Below are 23850 nucleotides of genomic sequence, written 5' to 3'. Positions count from 1 at the left end.
TATGTCTTTTGATTGAGCATTTAGTCCACTTACATTTAAAGTAATTATTGATAAGTTTGTACTTATTACCATTTTGTTAATTGTTTTTCTTGTTATTTTTGTTGTTCTTCTTTGTTATTTTCTTCTTCTCTTGCTCTCTTCCCTTGTGACTTGATGACATTCTTTAGCATTATGTTTACATTCCTTTATCCTTATTTTTTGTATAATTATTATTTGTTTTTGGTTTGTGGTTACCATGAGGTTCCTATATAACAACCTATGTATATAACAGTCAATTTTAAGTTGATGGTTGCTTAAGTTTGAGTATGTTCTAAAAGCACTACATTTTTACTCCTTACCCCCAACATTTTATATTTTTGATGTCATCTTTAACACCTTTTTATATGAGAAACTAACACAACATTGTAAAGCAGTTATTTTGTGTATTCCTTAACTAATCATTGTTGATATATAAGATTTTACTAGCTTTGTCTTTTACCTTCAAACTATATATAGGTGGTTGGTCCACTACCTTTACTATAGTTTTGCCTTTACCAAGGATATTTTTGCTTTCATAATTTTTATATTTCTAGTACAGTCTTATTTTTCTGTTTAAAAAATTTCCCTTAGACATTTTTTTGTGAGTTCATTTTAGTGGCTGTGAAATCCTTTAATATTTGCTTGTCTGGGAAACTCTTTATTTCTCCTTCAATTCCTAATAACCTTGCCAGATAGAGTATTTTGGCTGTAAGGTTTTTTGTTTTTTGTTTTTCCATTAAGTACTTTGCATATGTCATGCCATTCTCTCTGGCATGTAAAGTTTTTGCAGGAAAGTCAGCTGATAGTCTTATGGGGCTCCCTTGTTTGTAACAAATTGTTTTTCTCTTGCTGCTTTGAAGACTCTCCCTTTAACTTTTGACATTTTAATTATAATGTGACTTCGACTGGATCTCTTTGATTTCATCTTACTTAGGACTCTGTGCTTCCTGGACATGGAGGTCTATTTCCTTCCCCAGGTTAGGAAAAGTGAAGTCCCTAAAATTTTTAGCCATTATTTGTCCAAATAGGTTTTCTGTCCCTTTCTTTCTCTCTTCTCCTCCTGGAAGCCCTATAATGTGAATTTTAGTATGCTTGATATTATTATAACGTTCCTTAGACCATCCTCAGTTTTCTGAGAATTTTTTTCTTTTTGCTATTCTGATTGGGTGAAATCTACTAGCCTGTTTTCCAGATTGCTTATTTTTTCTCCTGCATCATATAATCTGCTTCTGGTTCCCGCTAGTTTATTTTTTATTTCTGTTATTGTATTCTTCAGCTCTGATTACTTTTTAAATATTTTTTCTTTCTTGAAGTTCTCACTGTTTTCCTCCATTTTTCTGAGTTCCATGAGTATCTTAATGATCATTACTTTGAACTTCTTATATGGAAGATTGCTTATTTCTGTTTTGTTTAGTTATTTTTCTGAGTTTTTGTCTTATTCTTTTGTTTGAAACACATCCCTTTGTCTCCCAATTTTTCCTAACTCTGTGTTTGTTTCTATGTATTAGGTAAATTAGCTACATCTCCCTGTCTTTAAGGAGTGTCTTTGTGTAGAAGGTGTCCTGTGTGGCTCAGTAGCACATTCCCCTCTGGTCACCAGAGCTAGGTGCTGCAGATATGTCCCCTGTGTTCTCCTGCATGTGTTCTCCTGTTGTCTGGGCCATGCTTGCTGTGGTTGCACTAGTGTGCAGAGCTGGCTCCTGGTCTGCCTGGCTGTAAGGCTTGGTTGCAACTGTTGTATTTACTCTAGTGTGCAGTGCCAGCCCTAGGGGTAGTATTCACTTTGGAGGAGCTCCTGTGGGACTAGCAAGGCACGGGGTCACTTTGAAGAGACTTTAGTGCCAGCCAGAATTGGTGTGGTGTACGGCCACCATGGAAAGGCTCCATTGCCAGCTAAGAGCACCTGCAAGGACTGGCAGGGTGTGGGTCCACTTTGGAGGAGCTTTGCTGCCAGCCGAGGGTGCACATCAGGTCTGTCAGGGCAAGAGGGCCACTTTGGAGGGTCTCCACTGCCAACTGAGGATAGCAGCTGGGTCTGGCAGAATGGGGGGCACTTTGGAGGGGTGCTGATTCTGTTGGGTCTATAGGTGAGCCTGGGGTGAGGTGAATGCTACTAATAGGTTAGTTGGGGAGATTCAGAAATGGTTCCTCTCAGTACCAGGCCATCTAGGTAGAGGATGAGACACATGCACACACAAACTGGTGCCCACCAGGTGCTCCATTCCCAGAGAAAGTTTCAACAGACCCATGCCCCTTGGGCACATGCACTTAGACTTAGTCAGTGAGTCTCCATCATGTCATTTTTCAGACTGCTGCCTCTGTGCTGGGACTAGGAGCAAGTCAGGTTTTGCATGCATGCTTTAAGAGCAGAGTCTTGGTTTCCTATATTCCTCTGACTCACCTGGAGGTAAGACCCTCTGGTTTTCAAAGCCAGATACTATGGGGCTCATCTTCCCAGTGCAAGTCCCCTGAGCTGGGGAGCCCAATATGGGATTCAGAATCTTTGGTCTTCAGGGAAAACCTCCAAGGCTGTGATATCCCTCCCACTGATGGACTGCAGCACTGCAGGTATGAGTCTCGGCCAGACCATGTCTCTGCCCCTCCTGGCCATCTCAGTGTGGCTTTTCCTTTTTCTCTTTAGTTGTGGAAAAACTTTTCTGTTAGTATTCATGTTATTCTCAGAGATAGTTTCTCTATATGAAGTAGTAATTATGGTTTGTGTTCATGGGAAGAGGCAAGCCCAGGATCTCCCTACTCCACCATCTTGTCCCACCCTCCTCCAAGGTGCTGGTTTTTGAATCACCTGTTTCTGACAATGAAAAAGCTGAGGGTCTTATAAAATTATTTTTTGCTAATAAATTTTTTCCTTTAAGGGAACATAATTATCAGTAAGGGAACATAATTATCAGTATTGTGATTACAGTTGTTTTTTACTTAAATCAACTTTGTACAATTTATTGAGTGTCTGTTGAGTGTACTATGTTTAGTACTACAACATGTATCTATCAGTTTTGTTACAGTAATGCTTCATGGCAAGCCACTCCATACTCAGTGGCCTAAGACAACAAATCATTTATTCTCTTACCCACATTTATGAGTTGACTAGAATTTGACTAGACTAAGGTCTTAGCTGTACTTCTTTTAAGCTACACATTGTGTTGAGATCTATTCCGTATATCTCTTATTCACCTTAGACCAGTGGATTACACAGGACATGCTTATCTTGTGGCAATAGCAGAGGTTTAAGAGAGCAAACCCAACTACACAAGCACAGTGATATTTGGGAATTTATCTGTGACAAGACTAGCAATAGTGTAACTAATACAATAGACTTAATGGAGCAAGTAATAATAGAAATAAGCAAAATTTCAATAGAGAGAAAGCAAATTGACTTTAATTGAATACTTATCTATAGGCACTTTATTGAAGTTAATTGTATTTATTCCTAAAAACAACCCTGTGAAGGGTTGTATTCCTAAAAACAACCCTGTGAAGTAGGCTTTTTATTGTCATTTTAGAAGTGATGAAACAGAGGCTCAGAGATATTACATGACCTGTCAAGGTCAACAAGCTAGTGGTGAGGCTAAGATTAGAAATCTGGTCGCCAGAGCCTATGCTTTCTCTAAAAATAGGGGAAAAGTGAATTTCAAAGTGCAGAATAAGATTAGCAAAAGCTTGGAAGTAGAAAAACACATGTATTTATTTGGGCATTGGCAGCTAATCCTTTTTGGATTACAAGCCAAAGACATAGAATACAAGACTATTCAGATTGGATAGCAGGTTACTTTGTATATAATTTTGTATAGGCCCTGAGGAACCACTGAACATAAAGGTAATAGTTCAGAGATATGCTTTGGAAAGACTACTTCATCAGGTTATAAGGAAAACTGGGAAACATTTGGAGCTGTGCAGACAACTCAGAAAGTCATCACAACAATTGAGGTAAGTAGTAATGAGGACTAGCCTAAATTGGTGAGGTGGAAACAGAAAAAAGAGAATGATGGGGAGGGCACCAACCAAGAAGAACAAGTAATTTACTGGCATCCAGTTGGATATGGGTAATGAAATAGAGGAAAGAGCCAACCATCACTCCAATATGTTGAGAAGGGATAACTAGATGAATGGTGATGCCATTAAAAGATGTAGAAAAAGCAGGATGAAGAGTTGAATATGTGGGGAAATAATGAGTTATGTTCTGGACATGTTGAATTTGAGAAAATAATTTGAAATACCTGACACTATTCAGAAAGCTTAGAGTAAGCTGTCAATGAGAATACATTCTTATCTTCTTTCATACTGATAAAATTGTAGCAATACATTCCTCAAGCCCCTTGGAATTATCTCATGTGAATAAATTCCCCCAAATATTATGTGAGCAGAAGTAATTTATGCCTCTTTTAGACTTCTGTATGTGTGCCTCCATGCTCTGTAGGCTTGAAAAGATGATGATCAGAGCTACAATGTTCAAGATGGTAAAGCTACTATCAATTGCTAATCCTGTGAAACACCCTCTCTAGAATATTTCATGAGAAAGATATAAACTTGTATAGTTCTTAAGCCGCTGAATTGTTTGATTCTTTGTTAGATCACCCTTTCTATTATCTAGAATTTGTAACTTCAAGTCATATTCTGACCAAAAGAGAAAGCCAAACTATGTGGCATTGTCTTAGCAGTTAAGCTTGAAACCTGCCATCCGTGGATGTTGTGGTAAAGTGTTTGGTAAGTCAATTGCCTGTGATAAATTTGAAGGTAGGATGAATGCTTATTAGGTCTAAAACTTTAAGGGAAGTATTTGTAAAGAGTCAAAATTTCCTGTGTTGTCTGCTCCATGATGCTTTTAACAAGGTATAGCAGGGAAAATTTGAACTTAGTCAAGAATCGGTAGGTTTACCAGCAGAGATTAAAAGGAAGCGAAATTTCTTTGGGGACCTTGCAGGTTTAGAAAAACTTTTGTACCTCATATGTCAAGAGAGAGGACTTTTGTTGCTCAAACATCTCTCATGAAGATTTTTCAAGCAAAGGGACCTAGCCCTGCTGCAAAAGAGCAGATTGAGGTATGGACTTCTCAGTCAAGCCTATACTCAAATGGTCTCAATGGATGCAAATTAAGGTAAAATGGAGGCATGGGAGAAAGAGAGCAAGGAAACAACGTTAGCCTATGTGCTATGTTTAGAAAAGAACTTATGGGTAGAGCTGTTGGCACATAAAGTTGATAGGAAACAAATATATCTGGAGATTTCTAAATTTTTGAGATTATTTTGCCAAATAAACCATGATCCTAGTCTAATAAACTTTGTGACTCTTCAAGTCATAAACTTTGGGCTTCCAAACTTGTCTGACTATCCCTCAGGGAAGGCATAGTCCCTAGTAGTCATTATGGATATTACATAGGAGGTAATAGTCAAAAACCTTATTCCTGTCAGAGAATCAAGTCAATGTCCATGGAAAACAATGGGTGAGGAAGTTTTTCCAAGAAAGCAGAACTGAGGTTTAATTGAAAAACTTCATCTACTGTCAGGGCAGGGGTCCTCACAATGCCTACTCCAGTATGAGTTTATCATTTCTTTCAATGCCTACTCCTTCTGCTACCTTCTTCTCTCCTTTATTTTTCACAGAAATTTTACCCCCAATAAATGTCTTGCGTGCCTGAATCCACATTGGCATCTTTTTCCTGGAGAACTGTATCAATGATACCAGCAATGGCCTAAGAAACCAGATTGTATGTAAGATGGAGCTTGAGGACTGACTCACTCACTGCCTAGCTGTCAAGAGGAACTCCATCTCATGTAGATGTCAGGCATGGAAAAGCCTGTCACAAGGTGATAGGCCAATGGCTAAAACTTTTACCAATATTGATCTGGTAAAAAAGTCCTAGTAAAAAGTCTGGTGAAAAGACCTCGATAGTGAGATCTTTCAGGAATTTCAAAAGTGTGACTGGAACAATATCTAGAGGAACAGGGCAGTTGGCTGGTTATTAATAAGTTGTATTGATGCTTAACAGAGGTATATTGAAAAAATGAGAGTAGTTAAAAAGATTATATATGAGAGCCACAGGGCTCTTGGCCCTTATTTCATGTAGTGGAAGAGTGGGCACAACTGAGGAGTAAGAGGAGACCTTAATATAAGAGCTCCAGAGAATTTTAAATGCTCAGTCCGGAGAGATCTGTTATGTTAAGGTCAGGGCCCTGGTTGGGAAAACCTAGGACCACTGAAATACATGATAGGGTTATCTGGGGGCTGCCACCCTAAGAAATTTGGCTTAGAACCAGGAGCTTGATGAAGTAGCCAACCTCTTCCTAATAAGAGCTAGAACTTCCCCAATATGGGAATACAATATAGATTTCTCTCCCCTGCAAGTCAACAGCATTACCCCCATCTCTTTTCCTGGCTTTCAAGCCAATACTTAGGATTGAATCTCAGCATAACCCAGGTGGAGATGGGCTGAGCCTAATAAGGAAAGGAAGATTATATCCCCAAAGAACCTGCAAGAATAAGCTAGCATGCTTATAGCAGGAGATAAAGAATTATGTCTGAGATTAGATTTTAAGGGTGCTTGATTAAGGGGTCCATAAATAATATTGAATAAGCAAGAATTCACTAACTTGGAAGCACTTTCTCGGGACACAGAATTTAACTTCTCGACAAGTTATGCAAGGAGATAGGGAAAATTTACTCCTAGGGTGGCTCTTAGAACTTAGAGAAAGTGATGGTCCACAAGGAGTGAAATAGAAATGCCTGAATTGGCTTGGCAAGTGGTAGAGGAAGAAATGGAAAGGCACAGGGAGTGAACATTCTGATATGGATATATTTTGTGAGGCCAGAGGACTCACCAAAGAATTATGCATAGGTCCAGAAGATACGACATTCACCAAGGCTGTCAGGGATGTGCTGGTATAAAGGCACAAGCTTCACTAATAAGTTCAATGGTTACTTTTCCCTAAAGACTAGGTATAACGATAGGAAAAGCAGTCACAGAGCTGGATTCCTTTATGGCTATAGGGATGATAGAGCCCCAAAATAATAGAGGACAATTGGCAGTGCTTATTCACCAGGAGCCCAGTCAGCTACAATTACCATCACAACTGGTAATGTCAAGGGGGCTTGACCACAGAGTTGTGGAGGTGCTTAAAAGAACATGGTATCCCAAGGGGCAAAACAGATGGACAACCAACAAGGATGCTACATAATATCTACACTCAGAAGAAGGCAGGAATGGAGAAATGGGAAGTTGAGGGCTAGGCTCACTTCCTGAACCTGAGTCAATTTTCAGATCTGGAATCCACTGAATAAAGACACGGCTGGGTTGTCAGGGGTAAGATTCTATAATACTGTGGCAATTCTACCCTAAAAGGACCTACAGCCAGTAGTGTGCTGGAGCTGACTCTTACCAGGTCCAAAGAGTTGAAACATGCATCTCTTTGCAGATCTTTGATGGAAGCCTGAAACTGGCCATGGTGGGGGTATTTACACCCTGGAAATTAGCAAACATTATGAAAGAGGTTGTTCTCCCTCTCCCCACTACCCATCCCCAGAGGGCTAATTGTTAAAGTATTTATCAGTACATCACTGTCTATAGCCATTTACTTAGATGACTATGTACTGGAAACATGCTTACAGGAGACAGGTGATAAATGGAATCTTGGATAAAGTCTGGTTTACATTGGGTTGGTGGGCATTTCCTAGTCCCCAAATTGATAACAAGGATTAAAATTCTTGGCAACTTAAGTAACCACCATATTAGGTCCTTAGCCTATGGGGTAATAGTTGTCATAGTGGGGAAGGCAAGTGGAAGTCTCTGAAACTGGCTCCTCCTGCCCTCCTGGCCAATGTAGTAAATTAAAAACAACAATTTATCCCAGGAGTTGGCCAAGATTAGTGTCACCAGTAAAAACCTAAAGGCTGCAGGGTGGTGGTATCTATCATATTTCCATTTAATTCACTGGTCCAACCCCTAAACAGACCAGATGTGTTGAAGATGATTGTAGACTACTTCAAGCTCAAAAAAGTAGTAGCCCAAATTGCAACTTACTTGATGAATACAGAATCATTACTATAACAGATTAAGAAGGTCTCAGATGTATGGTATGTGGCTTTTGATTTAGCAAATGCAGTTTTTCTTTTTTCTGAAAACAGTTCATATTTTCTTTCAGTTTTGCCCTGGGGCTATGTTAACTCCCTCATGCTTGGCCATAATATAGTCTGAAGAATCTGGGCCAGTTGGACATTCTGCAGTATATGATATTGACTTATTAAACCCATGACCACAGACTGACTAGGCAAAATGAGCAAGAGCTGGTTAGCATGGTGGAGACCTTTGTAAGAGACACGTACTCCTAAGGGTGATAAATAACCCTGCTGAAATTCAGGAACTGGCTACTTCAGTAAAGATTTAGGGGCATTATCAGGGGCATTCTAGTGTATCTCCTCTGAAATAAAAGACCTACTTTTATTTCACTTCATCTTGCATTTCCTGTTATAAATAAGTAAGCATAGCACCCGCTAGGCCTCTTTGAGTGGTGAAGGCAATACATTCCAAACCTGGGAATACTTCTATGATCCATATACCTATTGGCAGTGTTGAATGGGGCCAAAACAGGTAAAGGCTCTGTAGCAGGCTTAACTGCAAATGCAATCCAGCAGACCTTTTGATGTTAAGGTTTCAGGGGTAGAAAAAGATTCAGGGTAGAATTAATGGTAAGCCCCAGTGGGAGAACCACAATGCAGGCTCTGCTTCTAGAGCAGAACCATGCTACCTGCAGCAGAGAGTTATACACCTTTCTAATAATAGCTTCTGGGATGTCACTGGGCCCTACTGAAACAGAATACTTGGCCTTAGAGTACTATGTGACTCTCTGTCCAGAACTGCTGACTATTAGTAGAGTTTTGCTAAAATTAAGTCATAAGAATCAGTTTGGCGCAGCATTAGCCCGTCATAAGAATAAAATGAAATTGTGTCCATCCCTCCAGCCCCCGACCCCAACCTCACAGGAGGAATTTGTGTTTACTGTTCTGACAGCTCTAGGCTATGCAGGTTTAGTGATCCCGATCTGTGAAGGGAGCATACTCTTGCCAGGGAAAACAACAAAGATCTCATTGAAATACAAGATATGATTGCACTTTGGATTCTTTGTGTATAAGAAATGATTGCTTCTGATAAACAGGAGGAAGTAGGGTTGCTTATACATAATGGATGTAAGGAATAATACACGTGGGGCCTAGATAATCCAATTGGACATCTCTTGGTTCTCCCACACCAATTGTAACTACCCATGTCAATTATAAGTGCCATGCCATTTGTAATTGTAACACATGCAGCAACCCTGGCTTAAGAAGGATAATATTACCAAAAGCCCAGACCACTTAAGAATGAGGGTTTGAGTCACACCACCTGGTATATCCCAAAGTCCTGCAACAGTGATAATTGAAAGAGGAATTTAGAATGGATAGTGGAGGAGGGGGAAGTTGAGTACCTGTGTGGCCCCGACACCAACTGAACCAATGGGTGCTATAGTTCTGAAGTTCATTCTACTAACTTCCACTTCTAAATTTCCCCTCAGGTGGAGATGTCCACAAGAACCATAAAGGAGCTTCTACTGAACAAGTATAGATTTGTGGATCATTGCAGTGCAAGGGGTAGACTGTGCAAGTCAGTGAAGGTGCATTGCTTAGATCTCTAGGAGAGTCTACAGCAAAGACGGTCGTTGGGTGGCAGTCTCCATCTGACACAACTTTGAGTCTTCTGCAGTGTTAAAACTGAGTCACATGCTCCCCAGGGATACTTCTAGCCATTGACTGAGCATGCTGGGGAGACCACAACTAGGTAATTTCATAACCTCCTCAGGTAGAGTTATATGCTTCTTCTTCTGGTCTCCTGTTGTACCTTCCAGTTTCCTGTTACTATACCCCCAGCGACACTCCAGCAAATATGGGAAAAAAATCTGTATAAAGATAAAAATAACTATTGTTAGCATTTTGATATGTTTTCTCAGTCTTTGCATTTTGATGTATTTTTTCTAGTTTTTTATTGTCTATATATGAATTTGTACACAAATATTAAATGAATATTTTCACCTGACATCTACAGTTTTGTGCCATGCAGGTTTTCACTTAACCTCAGATGATGAAAATTTAGCTGTTAAATATTCTTTGTTTTCAAATTTTTAAAAAATTTATTGAAGAAGTTGTGATTATTGCTTTTGAGGAGAAGGAAATAACTTTGAAAGGAATACGAGTTATTAGAAAGGAGAGGGAAAGATATTTTAAGACAATAAAAGAAACTGGAAAATAGGTAAGGATTGGAATAGAGGAAACAATGTCCTGCCACTTAGCGTTGGTGCCTTGAGGAGGAAAGACATGAAAAGGGACAGCCATATAATTTACCTAGGGATGCTGAACTGTATGCTTTACCATTCTTGACCTTGGGAAATATTCCTGTTTCAAACATACAGTCCAGAGCAAAGACCCTCTGGTTTTTTAGACACTGTAGGTTTTGAAAATGAGGGTGACCATGATGGCCATAATGGACAAGAGGCTAGAGGTCCTTCCTCTTCCATCCAAGCACCATGGACCAGGCACTTCTTTGAGTTGTACTGTCTTGGGAGATACAGTTAAGACTGGAATGGAGTTTCTTGTCAAATGAATGATGTGAGAAAATCAGATTTAATTTGACTGAAAGAAAATAATGGACCCTATCTTGCAAACTTGCATTTAGAGACCAGGATTTATACCCACTCTAATCTTAATTCCTAAACCAATCCAGCTACCTCCTAAACCAAGGTCCCACTTTAGAGACCTCCTGCTACTTCCAGTCTGTTCCCATACCTTGAAAATTTTTTATGTTATTTCTACAGTTCTGTAAATTACATTTCTCTTAACCACTTCACAACTCTTCACAAGTAAATTGTGTGGCGAAGATTTTTATTAGTAAACAAAAGATAAGGTACCTAGATTAATTTAAGTATATTATTATTTTGAATCCATTAGATTTCTTAGAGTTGTCTATATTGGATGGAGGTGGTGGTTAGAGGGAAAGATTAAGCTCAGTATTCTCAGCATAAATCTATCTCGCAGACTGATCTTCATTTCAGCTAGGGTAAGAGAATCATTGTTGAAAGCAGTGGCTATTGGAGTTGCATAAAATGATCACAGAACCTGGGGTAAACAGCAACCTTCCTCCTGGGACTATACTTGGGCAGCACAGGCAGTCCTGATTCAGTCAGTGCGTTGGCTTAGCACAAAGACTCTCTGATCCCATGCTGGGGGAGAATAGCATTCTGTCCTCTGGAAACACTGTACACACCATCTCTAAGAGTTTACCAAACTAAGGCACACGTGAAATTCAGTCCATTTGCCCAATCAAAGAGGCAGCAGACAGAGATGAAAAGAACAAGGGTTGAGATTAGATGAACCTAGGCAGAATACCTGTGGGTGAAGCCTTGGACTTGCTACCTAGCCATGCACTCTCAACTTCAGTATCTTTATTTGTAAAATGAGAATAATCACATTTGCCTTGCAAGATTGAATACTTGGAAAAGTAAATGAGACACAAAGATAATGTTCCATGTGCAGTGCATTGTATATAGGTAATAAATATTATTCAGAATTAAGTGCTAGTCATCTTTAAGAAATAATAATAGTGATAATAACATTTTGAAAATTGTATGATAGATACTGTGGTGAGCACTTTATAATTCACATAAATTCCATGAGCTAAGTGCTATTATTGCATTGATTTCACAGATTAGGAATTTGAAGCACAGAGAAGTTAAATAATTTTCCTGGCATCCTATAACTAATAAGACTTCAAACCCAGGTATTCTGCTTCTAGATCTTATGCTATTAAATACCATGTCAGATAGTAATGACTCCTTCTTTCCCAAAAAAAAGTAGAAAGGGGTTAAACCTTAAACCCATAGAAAAACCTTATTATTCCCGATCTTAAATTTAACATTCAATGGAAGCTCTTCCTTTGAAGCCCAAAGGGAGTATTGAAATGCACTTTGGATTTGGAATCAAAAGACCTGTGAACACTTTCCAGTTTGGGCACTTACTGTAGGTCACTTTCCATATTTGAGTTTCTTCATACATGAATGGAAATAATTGCCATCTTGCTGAGAGGTATAAATGAGGATGTAGATGTGAAAGCACCTTATAAATACAAATGCCTCACAAATGTTAGTTTCCATTAGTAAAAGAGTATAATTATACATTACTTTAAAAAAAATCTAAAATTGAAATAAGAATTACAGTACTTTCTATTCTATTTGAAAAATGAAGCAAATTATTTTATTGCACTTCAGTATGTAACGCACACCAATTTAAAAATATTTTATAATATCCAAATTTCTAGAACCATTTTAATATTACAAAATTCACATGGATGAAAACAAAGAATGATGCCACACAGTAATGCATTTTTCTTTATTATGACAGGATGTTTCATATGAGAGGATAAGAAACAACAGGTGTCCAGTATTCTGAAGGATGCCATTATGGAGTTGCCTAGGTGATTCACTAGGATGTATTATCATGTTATGCCTCATATTCTTTTGGAGTAAGTAGAAATGGGAAAGATGTGATAAGCCTTTTGAAAAGAAACTTGCATCATCATCACTATAATCAGGAATGTGAAAAGATTTATTTATTCATCATTTTTTCATGATTTATTCAATGATGTTAGACATGTCCTATGTATTGCACTGTACTAAGTGTTGAAGGAGATGTATCTAAAAACATTCAATCCGGTTGAAAATACAGGATATATACATGTGACATAAATAACATTGTAGAAGGGTGTATTATTAAGTGACAAAGTGATATAGCTAGTAAGTACAAAGAGAGTTCATAGAAGGGAGAAATCGATGAGAACAAGACAGTCTGGGAAATTTTACAGGAGTGACTTACAAAGACTGGAGGTCAGGAATGTCTTTGGCTTTGCAGTTTTCTTGACAGAAACATGTTGGACTAATGATAAGGAACATCCAGCCAAATGATTGAATAGGTGGAGTATGTTTGACTCCAGAGCTTTGAATGTAGCCTGAGGAGTTGAAATGTATTCTGAGTGGCAGGAGCGTGGAGGAACAGAGGCCCTCTAACCACTCAGAAGGCAGCCTTCAATGGTAGAAGGTAACTCTTCAGTTTTCTGTGAGCTCTAGACCCCAAATATATAAATTACAAAAAGAGTTCACCATTAAGTATCAGAAAAACAACTGACAGTGGTTTTATACGTATAGGCATGTGTTTTTGCTTGCTTGTTTTTCATGTAACAAAAAGGCCACAAGGAGACACAGACAACCAGGGCCGGTATGAAGATACAATGATGCCACCAGGACTTGGCTGTGTCTCACTGTTCCACCATCCTTACCATGAGGCTTTTGTCCTTGGGGTGACAAGATAGCAGCCGTATTGCCATACAAGCAGGAAAAAGAGCAAATAAAATGGGTAAAAACATGTGCAATGAGAATCTGCCACTTAAAGTGCTTTTTCCTGAAAATTCTACCCATTTAATCCCTTCTTACATTAATTCACTAGAATGAAGTTACAAGACCAGTCCTAACTGCAAGTTCAGCTGGAAAGTGACATTTTTAGCTGGACTAGTTGCTGCCAAAAGCAAAATTGAAGGTTGTTTGCAAAGAAGAAGAGAACGGCTATATATACAGATTATAAGAGTGTCTTCTAATTGGATTCTCGGATCAGAAGGCAATGATGAAGATATGAAATATTTTCTTAATATCTCTTTTAAAGTTGTGTCTGTTTTATGTGGCAACTCTTAGATGTAAGTGAGAAAAAGCCTAAGTGGATTTTTTTCTAGTTCTATCAGCCGAATAGTTTTGTGGATATTCCCTACAGATTCTGATATTACCATTATCAGTCTAACTTTTCTCTTTTATCCTGTCTTTTTCTGACACTTCAAAAGCTATATTATGGGAAAATTTGAACAAGCTGCATTAAGAGATGCCAGTCAGATGCTGTTTTAAACCAATATTTCATAATTTCTTAGGTTTTAATTTTATTTTTTTGATCTAAACAGAGTATTTTAAACCTTGTTTATGGGTATTTGTTTTAATGTGAGTTCTTATTTCTAGTTTTATGGCCTCTTGCTTAATTTGCTTTTTTTTGTTTTTTTCCCTCCTCGAAGATATTTCCAAGCATATTTTCTCTCCTCTTAAACATAGTAAGCCTAGTTATTTTATAACTATAAGTTTTGATAACTCCACTATCTCAAGTTTTTGTGAGTTGGTTTTAGAGATCTCTTATTTCTGCTGGTTCTTGGTCCTCATGTGCTGCCCTCTGGGCCATTCTGGTGATATGTATGCAGGCCACAAATCTACATGAGAGGTATTTTACTTTCAATTCACTCTGAAGATGGAACCCTTTGGAAGTTATATCAGACCTTGGCTAGTTTGAAGGGGATTAATTATCTTGGGCTAACTTTGGCTTCTGCACTCCTTCCCTGCAAATCCATCAAAACTCATTTTGCAAATGCCCTCAAGGAAAAAGTGGCTTAGTAAACTAGGCTTCCTCTTTTGAGCTTCGAGATTTGGGCAAAATTATTCCTTACTGTATCATTAGGGCATTGATACTTTAAGATATATTTTTCTTTTTCTTTTTTTAGTTGCCTTCAGTGAGATGGTTGGCTCAAATTGCCTAGACCACTTTTACCAGAAGTTAAAATCCTACTTCTCTATTACAAATCCTTCTTTTTCTCCCTCCCTCCCTCCCTCCATTTCTGTTTTCCTCCAACCCTTCCTTTTTTCTTTTTTCCTATTTTTGAAAAATTTTGATTTAGCACCCACTATTCTCAGTCACTTCTTCTGTTATTGCTTATATTTATCTGACATGTATATAATTTCTTTTATTTTTAACATCTTTGAGATTTTGTTTTTGCAGTTGTAAGTAGCATATGGATTGTTATTCTTTAAGCCGGTATGGCCGTATTTTTCTTTAAGAGGTTTATAATTTTATATTTAATACCATAATACTCTGCTGATTTTGGAGGCAGACATAATTCTTCATTTTTAGCTCTTTGTTCTTGTGCAAATTAATTAATCCTATTCACTCTCATTTTCTTCATCTCTTTTAGTAAGCATAATAAAAGTACTTTCTTCATAGGATTAGAGAATTAAACAAAATAGTATATTTAAATATTTGTGAGATCAACATATTTAATCTGTTGTTATGGTTGTTGTTTTTATTAATTATAAGAAAGATTAACCCCCTTACACTTAATTGATATATTTTCCTTTATTTTTGTCATATATTTTATACCTTTAAAAATATTTTTTAATATGTTTTTTTCTGTCTTTTGTTTAATATACACACATATAGTGATTTATAGGAACAAATTCTGAGTTAAGCCTACATGTTTTACATGTTTACATGTAAAACATACATATTTATAATGTAATAAAACACACAATAAAATGAATGTATTTAATTATTTAATTGAATTAGAAATTTAATAATGTGGGTCTAAATTTAAAATGCATAGAAAGAGATAGAGTGATAAAATTTCTATCCTTTTTTCCTGGCCATTTAATTCCTCTTTATAAAGGCAACTAATTTTTCAGTTTTCTTATGTATCATTCTATATATTATTTTATGTATTTTTAATTATATATATTTTATAGTTTTTATATTATATATTTCAATTATATACATTGCTTTTTCTTTTTTCCCTCCTTTTATACAAATAATTACATACTGCTTTATTTAACAATATGTTAGAATTTGTTACATATTAATGTAAAAGATTATCCTTGAATCATTTTCTGTGAATTCTCTGAATTCTATTGTACAGACAGATCATAGTTTATTTAACTATTTGCCAATTTAAGGACATTCAGGTTGATTCCAACCTTGTCCTTATACAGTACAAACTGTGTTTAAATAAGTAACTTTGTACATCTGACATTTCTCACATAAGCAAACTAATTTTAGGTAAAATCCTTACAAATGGAACTGCTGCATCATAGGACATACATACTTGAAATTTTGGTTGAATTTGTGCAATTGCCCTTCATAGAGATCATATCAATCTACAGTTACTAGCAATGTATATATTAGAATGCCTGTTTCTCTGTTGTAATTTGTACTCTGTTGCTGACAGAGTATTATCAAATATTTTCATCTCTGCCAGTCTGAGGTGAAAAATGGCATCTGAGTGAAGTTTTATTTAATCTTATGATCTTGATGTCAGAAAAATGAATGAAACAATAACTTTTGACTTCTTTTTACACAAGCCAAAATTCAACTCTTCTTGCCCTCTCTACCACAGAGATTATTAATTAAAATATCCCACTCTCACTTATTCACAGTATGTCTGCTCTTTGAATTTACAGGACCTACAGTCTTTTGATCATTCAATTTTCTCTTATCCATCAGCCTTTTCCTGTTTCTACTTTCCTCCCTATCAAGCTTTGAATCCTTCACACATTAATTTAATCACTTATTTGCCATACTGTGCTTCTACTATATCCATGTCACAAACTCACAATCTCTAATTAGCCAACTGTCCATCTCTGTGCGAGCACTTGGGCAGCTAGCTGGACACTGCTGTGAAAAATCACAGCAACAGGGCAACCAATGCCACATTATAAGACATAGCTGTCTAGTCCCATCTGGGCCCTCAAGGCTGCCAATAGTTTATTCAAGTACCTCATTCTTTCATTTCAGAATGACTATCTCAAACATTTTTCATTTTTGTCAGACCTATGACACTCCTCACCAATACTTTTCATTTTCCATAAAAGACGCCACCTTTCATCTTTCAGATAAAAGAGAAACTTTCATTCAGAAAGTTCCTCAGTTTTATACCATCAAGTCTATATAGACCTCATCCATATCCTCTTCACTTCCAACCTAACAGGGAGGAGAAATATCAATGTCTCTTATTTAAGACCTATTTCTTTACCTTTGCTCTTAAATATTTGTCTTCTTGCCCTCTCAAGGAAATTTCACTACAGAGTATTTTCTTTGTCAAGTCAGCTTCTCTCTATACTGATCTTTTGCATCAATATTTAAACATGCATCAGTCACTCTTACTTCAATAAACAAAGAAACTTCTGCTCTGAACTCCCCTTTTCCCCTCGATGAGTTGAAATCTTGAAAGGGTTTTGAACATGAACTATGCTGTTTCTATTTGCCTACTTGCTTTCTTTCCCACTCCCTTCTCATTAATCTACTCCAATTTTACCACCTCCCACATCTTCATGAGAATTTCTCTCCCAGGTTTGTAACAACTTCCTTGTGCTAATTGAAAAGAATACTATGTTTGTTTTTATCTCACTTGACCTCAACTGCATTTGACACTATCGATCATTTCCTCCTTTTTGAAAATTTCCTCCAGATTTCTATGACACCCATTCTCCTAATATTCCTCCCTCCTTCCTGAGTATTCCTTCTCAGTTCTGCTTTTTCTCTCCACTTTCTCTGGTCATCCCTTAAGCACATAGATTCTCCCCAGCAGTCTTCCTTAGGCCCTTCTATCTTCTCACACTTTACTCCTGAATTACAAAGGAAGGCCAGCTCAACCTGCCCCAAATTGAATTTATGATTCATCTACCCTCCTTCTCTTCAGTGTTTCCTATTTCAGTAAATAAAACCACCATGTACCTGAAAGCTCAAGCCAGAATCTTGGTAAGCACCACAAAATTCTAATAAATTTTACCTTTAAAATATCTTTTAAATCTATCCATTTATATCCACCCAACCTGTCTTCATCATTTTCTTCTCTTTATCTTGACTACTGCAATGACCTCATAGATGATCCCCTTTTGGTCATTCATGCCTATCTGCATCTGTGTTCCACTCAGAAGCCAGAATGATCTTCCTAAAGTGCTAACTTGATCATGTAACTTTCCTGCTTAAAATGCTTCAGTGACTTCTCAATTTCCCCTGGGATCATGTTTAAGGTTTTTAAATTGGCTTATGAGACTGTGTGTCCTGCCCCTATTTGCCTCTTGCCTCCTTTCAAACCAGTCTCCCCTTCAGTCTTGCTGCTCTATATAAAATGTACCATGTTCTGTATTTTGTCCTCAGATCTTAAAACATGCTTACCCACTGAAATGACACAATCTTCACCTCCTGCCCTGCCTTCTCCATTTCACCTAGATGACTAACTACCTCTTATCCTCCAAATCTTCTTTTATAGTTTATGTGCTTGGGAATGTTTTTTCTGACAAGCCCTTCTCACTTCACTCACTTCCACCAGTCTAGATTAGGGCCATTTTTAATGTTCTCCTTTGGCATCGGTTCTTGTCTTTTATTAATATTCGTTACACTTATATTTATTTTTGTAGCTTTTTGGGGCAGTTGCTTATGTACACAGGCTTTTAGATCTCCATGAATATACTGGACTCTTCAAAGTTCCCTGTAGTAATCTAGTTCTCCAGGATTCCTGTCTAGCTACTGGTTTGCCCCATCTGAATTTACAACCTTGGGCCCTTGGATGTTGCCAGCAGTTTACTATTGTTTCCATAATCCCCTGAGGGACACCCCATCCCTCCAACCATGAGGTGAGATCTGAGTCAAATCAAATAGCCACTACTCTCTGAATAGAGATTTTTCAGAGGGGTGAAAATTTGGACAAAATACTGCCTGTGCTCTGAGAATAGTAATTTTCATGGACCTCCATAAACAGTCAGAGCTGTTTCCATTTTCTGCAGTGCTGTCAGCTTTTGGCTACTATGCCACTGAACTGGGGAGGAAAGGTAGATAGGAATAGCTCCAAGTTAAAATGTCACAGAGGCTACTGTCTTACCAAGGTTTAGTAGATTCTTGGATAGACAATTTTCAGTTCATTCTGTAGGTTGAGTTAATTGCCAGAGTTCTAAAGTGGTTCATTTAAGTTGTTTTGTTTGTATTTTCCTTATTTTAGAGTAGTTGAGTAGTTCACTGAGGTCCTCATTCTGCCATGATGAAAGGTGATTTGCTTGTGTTTATTTTTAATGCTTGTATATCTGATTAGATTCTAGGTTTCTTTTCTCTCTTACTCCCTCTCTCCATTCCTCCCTTCCTCCCTCCCTCCCTGCCTGCCAGAAATACAGTGTTTACCATATGGCAGGTGCTAATTTAGGTTCTGGGAACATAATAGTAAAGAAACCTGACCAGGTCCTTGGCCAATGTATTGTTCACTGATTTATCACCTCTGTGGAGGATAGGGTTTTGGCATATGGTAGATGCTAAATAAATAAGTGATGAAGGCCACCTTGTCTCAGGTCCTGTTTACAATTTCCTTTTCCATTGTCAACCAATCACTTCAGGATGCAGTGAACTGCCATGCATCTCCCTCTAATTTCTGAAATGGTGACCAAGAGCTGTAGGACACATAAAACTTACCTCCAAAATGTACTTCTCAATCCATCCTCATAAACCTGACAGTTAGTAGATATTTATCAAGCAAGAGAATTCTACTAGATTTGGTACTTTGGTATCTCTTTGACTATTTTAAAGAGAATCTTAAGAGAAACATTGTCTACTCACTCACCGTGTTAACCTGTATCTTTTCATTTTGTTTTAAATGATTAATTTTTTGTAAATAAAATGTTGCCAAACTCACAAATCAGTGAATAAAAATGAAGTGATGGTGGTTGTTTTTATTTGTCTTATTTTTTCAATATAGATAAACACAAACATACATGAAATAAAAATCACCAATAATTCTACCCCTTGAACCACCTAAAGAGAAAGTCACTCACCTCCTCTGTTCCTGCCAGTCTTCCTCCTCAGTGATAACTTGTATTAACTACTGGCTCCATATAATTTCTTACTTTTCTCTTTATTTATACACAGAAATTTTTTTCCTTTGATGGAATTGAAATATTATTTAAATCTAATATTTGCATTTGGTAATTTTATATCTTAGGAATATCTTTCCAGATTAGTAATTTTACATCTAGGTCATTCTTTTCTTTTCTTTTTTGAATTTCATTTTATTTATTTTTTTATACAGCACTTTCTTATTAGTCATCCATTTTATACACCTCAGTGTATACATGTCAATCCCAATCTCCCAATTCATCACACCACCACCACCACACCCCGCTGCTTTCCCCCCTTGGTGTCATATGTTTATTCTTTACATCTGTGTCTCTATTTCTGCCCTGCAAACCGGTTCATCTGTACCTTTTTTCTAGGTTCCACATATATGCGTTAATATACAATATTTGTTTTTTTCTTTCTGACTTACTTCACTGTGTATGACAGTCTCTAGATTCATCCACATCTCTACAAATGACCCAATTTAGTTCCTTTCTATGGCTGAGTAATATTCCATTGTATATATGTACCACATCTTCTTTATCCGTTCATCTGTTGATGGGCATTTAGGTTACTTCCATGACCTGGCTATTGTAAATATCACAGCAATGAACATTGGGGTGCATGTGTCTTTTTGAATTATAGTTTTCTCTGGGTATATGCCCAGTAGTGGGATTGCTGGGTCATATGGTAATTCTATTTTTAGTTTTTTAAGGAACCTCCATACTGTTCTCCATAGTGGCTGTATCAGTTTACATTTCCACCAACAGTGCAAGAGAGTTCCCTTTTCTCCACACCCTCTCCACAATTTGTTGTTTGTAGATTTTTCTGATGATGCCCATTCTAACTGGTGTGAGGTGATACCTCATTGTAGTTTTGATTTGCATTTCTCTAATAATTAGTGATGTTGAGCAGCTTTCCATGTGCTTCCTGGCCATCTGTATGTCCTCTATGGAGAAATGTCTATTTAGGTCTTCTGCCCATTTTTTGATTGGGTTGTTTGTTTTTTTAATATTGAGCTGCATGAGTTGTTTATGTATTTTGGATATTAATCCTTTGTCTGTTGATTCGTTTGCAAATATTTTTTCCCATTCTGAGGGTTGTCTTTTCGTCTTGTTTGTAGTTTCCTTTGCTATGCAAAAGCTTTTAAGTTTCATTAGGTCCCATTTGTTTATTTTTGTTTTTATTTAAATTACTCTAAGAGGTGGATCAAAAAAGATCTTGCTGTGGTTTATGTCAAGGAGTGTTCTTCCTATGATTTCCTCTAAGAGTTTTATAGTGTCCGGTCTTACATTTAGGTCTCTAATCCATTTTGAGTTTATTTTTGTGTATGGCATTAGGGAGTGTTGTCATTTCATTCCTTTACATGTAGCTGTCCAGTTTTCCCAGCACCACTTATTGAAGAGCCTGTCTTTTCTACATTGTATATCCTTGCCTCCTTTGTCATAGATTAGTTGACCATAGGTGCATGGGATTACCTCTGGGCTTTCTATCCCGTTCCATTGATCTATATTTCTGTTTTTGTGCCAGTACCATATTGTCTTAATTACCATAGCTTTGTAGTATAGTCTGAAGTCAGGGAGTCTGATTCCTCCAGCTCCATTTTTTTCCCTCAAGACCGCTTTGGTGAGGGGAGCTTCAAGATGGCGGAAGAGTAAGACGTGGAGATCACCTTCCTCCCCACAGATACATCAGAAATACATCTACACGTGGAACTGCTCCTATAGACACCTACTGAATGCTGGCAGAAGACCTCAGACCTCCCAAAAGGCAAGAAACTCCCCACATACCTGGGTAGGGAAAAAAAAAAAAGAAAAAACAGAGACAAAAGAATAGGGATAGGACCTGCACCAGTGGGAGGGAGCTGTGAAGGAGGAAAAGTTTCCACACACTAGGAAGGCCCTTCGTGGGCGGAGACTGCAGGTGGCGGAGGGGGGAAGTTTCGGAGCCACGGAGGAGAGCGCAGCAACAGGGGTGCAGAGGGCAAAGCGGAGAGATTCCCGCCCAGAGGATCGGTGCTGGCCACCACTTACCAGCCAGAGAGGCTTGACTGCTCACCCACTGGGACGGGTGGGGGCTGGGAGCTGAGGCTCGGGCTTCGGAGGTTGGATCCGAGGGAGAGGACTGGGGTTGGCTGCGTGAACACAGCCTGAAGGGGGTAGTGCACCATGGCTAGCTGGGAGGGAGTCCAGGGAAAGGTCTGGAACTGCCGAAGAGGCAAGAGACTTTTTCTTGCCTCTTTATTTCCTGGTGCACGAGGAGGAGGTATTAAGAGCGCCACTTAAAGGAGCTCCAGAGACGGGCACAAGCCATGGCTATCAGGGCGGACCCGAGAGACGGGCATGAGATGCTAAGGCTGCTGCTGCAGCCACCAAGAAGTCTGTGTGCAAGCAGAGGTCATTATCCCCATCTCCCATCCCGGGAGCCTGTGCAACCCGCCACTGCCAGGGTCCCATGATCCAGGGACAACTTCCCAGGGAGAAAACACAGCGCACTTCAGGCTAGTGCAACGTCATGCCGGACTCTGCAACCGCAGGCTCCCCCCGCACACAGTACCCCTCCCTCCCCTTGGCCTGAGTGAGCCAGAACCCCCGAATCAGCTGCTCCTTTAACGCCGTCCTGTCTGAGCGAAGGACAGACGCCCTCAGGAGACCTACATGCAGAGGTGGGTCCAAATCCAAAGCTAAACCCCAGGAGTGTTTGAACAAAGAAGAGAAAGGGAAATTTCTCTCAGCAGCCTCAGGAGCAGCGGATTAAATCTCCACAATCAACTTGATGTGCCCTACATCTTTGGAATACCTGAATAGACAAGAATCATCCTAAATTTAGGAGGTGGACTTTGGGAGCAACGATATATTTTTTTTTTCCCTTTTTCTCTTTTTGTAAGTATGTATGTGTATGCTTCTGTGTGTGATTTTGTCTGTATACCTTTGCTTTTACCATTTGCCTGAGGGTTCTGTCTGTCCTGCTTTTTAACTTTAAAAAAATTTTTTAATAATTATTTTTTATTTTAATAACTTTATTTTATTTTATTTTATTTTTATTTTATTTTATTTTATTTTATCTTCTTCTTTCTTTCTTTCTTTTTTTCCCTCCCTTTTATTCCAAGCCGTGTGGTGCTCCAGCCAGGTGTCAGGGCTGTGCCTCTGAGGTGGGAGAGCCAACTTCAGGACACTGGTCCACAAGAGACCTCCCAGCTCCACGTAATATCAAATGGTGAAAATCTCCCAGAGATCTCCATCTCAACTCCAACACTCAGCTCCACTCAACAACCAGCAAACTACAGTGCTGGACACCCTATGCCAAACAACTAGCAAGACAGGAACACAGCCCCATCCATTAGCACAGAGGCTGCCTAAACCAATAATAAGGCCACAGACACCCCAAAACACACCACCAGACGTGGACCTGCCCACCAGAAAGATAAGATACAGCCTTATCCACCAGAACACAGGCACTACTCCTCTCCACTAGGAAGCCTACACAACCCACTGAACTAACCTTAGCCACTGGGGACAGACACCAAAAACAACAGGAAGTACGAACCTGCAGCCTGCGAAAAGGAGACCCCAAACACAGTAAGGTAAGCACAATGAGAAGACAGATAAACACACAGCAGATGAAGGAGCAAGGCAAAACCCCACCAGACCTAACAAATGAAGAGGAAACAGGTGGTCTACCTGAAAAAGAATTCAGAATAATGATAGTAAAGATGATCCAAAATGTTGGAAATAGAATGGAGAAAATACAAGAAACGTTTAACAAGGACCTAGAAGAAATAAAGAGCAAACAAACAGTGATGAACAACACAATAAATGAAATTAAATATTCTCTAGAAGGGATCAATAGCAGAATAACTGAGGCAGAAGAACGGATCAGTGACCTGGAAGATAAAATAGTGGAAGTAACTACTGCAGAGCAGAATAAAGAAAAAAGAATGAAAAGAATTGAGGACAGTCTCAGAGACCTCTTGGACAACATTAAACACACCAACATTTGAATTATAGGGGTCCCAGAAGAAGAAGATAAAAAGAAAGGGACTGAGAAAATATTTGAAGAGATTATAATTGAAAA

At 38.4% G+C, this 23850-nt stretch overlaps 1 protein-coding gene across 7 annotated transcripts in view; it reads left to right on the top strand.

The window, feature by feature from the left end:
* The window catches only part of LOC309636675 (uncharacterized protein), a gene marked incomplete at its 5' end in the record, with an annotated part of 137895 nt that extends 115984 nt beyond the window's left edge, over positions 1-21911 (top strand). For 3 of the 7 annotated variants that reach the window (XM_082410085.1, XM_082410084.1, XM_082410083.1), the window contains 3 exons: positions 3825-3960; positions 4955-5072; positions 9576-21911. In XM_082410085.1, coding sequence (XP_082266211.1) covers positions 3825-3960; positions 4955-5072; positions 9576-9695 — 374 coding nt within the window. In that variant the 3' untranslated portion in view covers positions 9696-21911. Of the gene's footprint in view, positions 1-3824 lie in introns of all 7 variants that reach the window. The other 4 variants (XR_014250140.1, XR_014250143.1, XR_014250141.1 and 1 more) reach the window with 3 other exon arrangements.
* Between the last annotated feature and the right edge of the window lie 1939 nt (positions 21912-23850).

This window comes from Balaenoptera physalus (assembly GCF_965194825.1).
Source record: "Balaenoptera physalus genome assembly, chromosome: 10".
In the NCBI taxonomy this organism is placed as follows: Eukaryota; Metazoa; Chordata; class Mammalia; order Artiodactyla; family Balaenopteridae; genus Balaenoptera; species Balaenoptera physalus.
The sequence above is the reverse complement of the archived record's forward strand: the minus strand, read 5'-3'. Positions and strand labels throughout refer to the sequence as shown.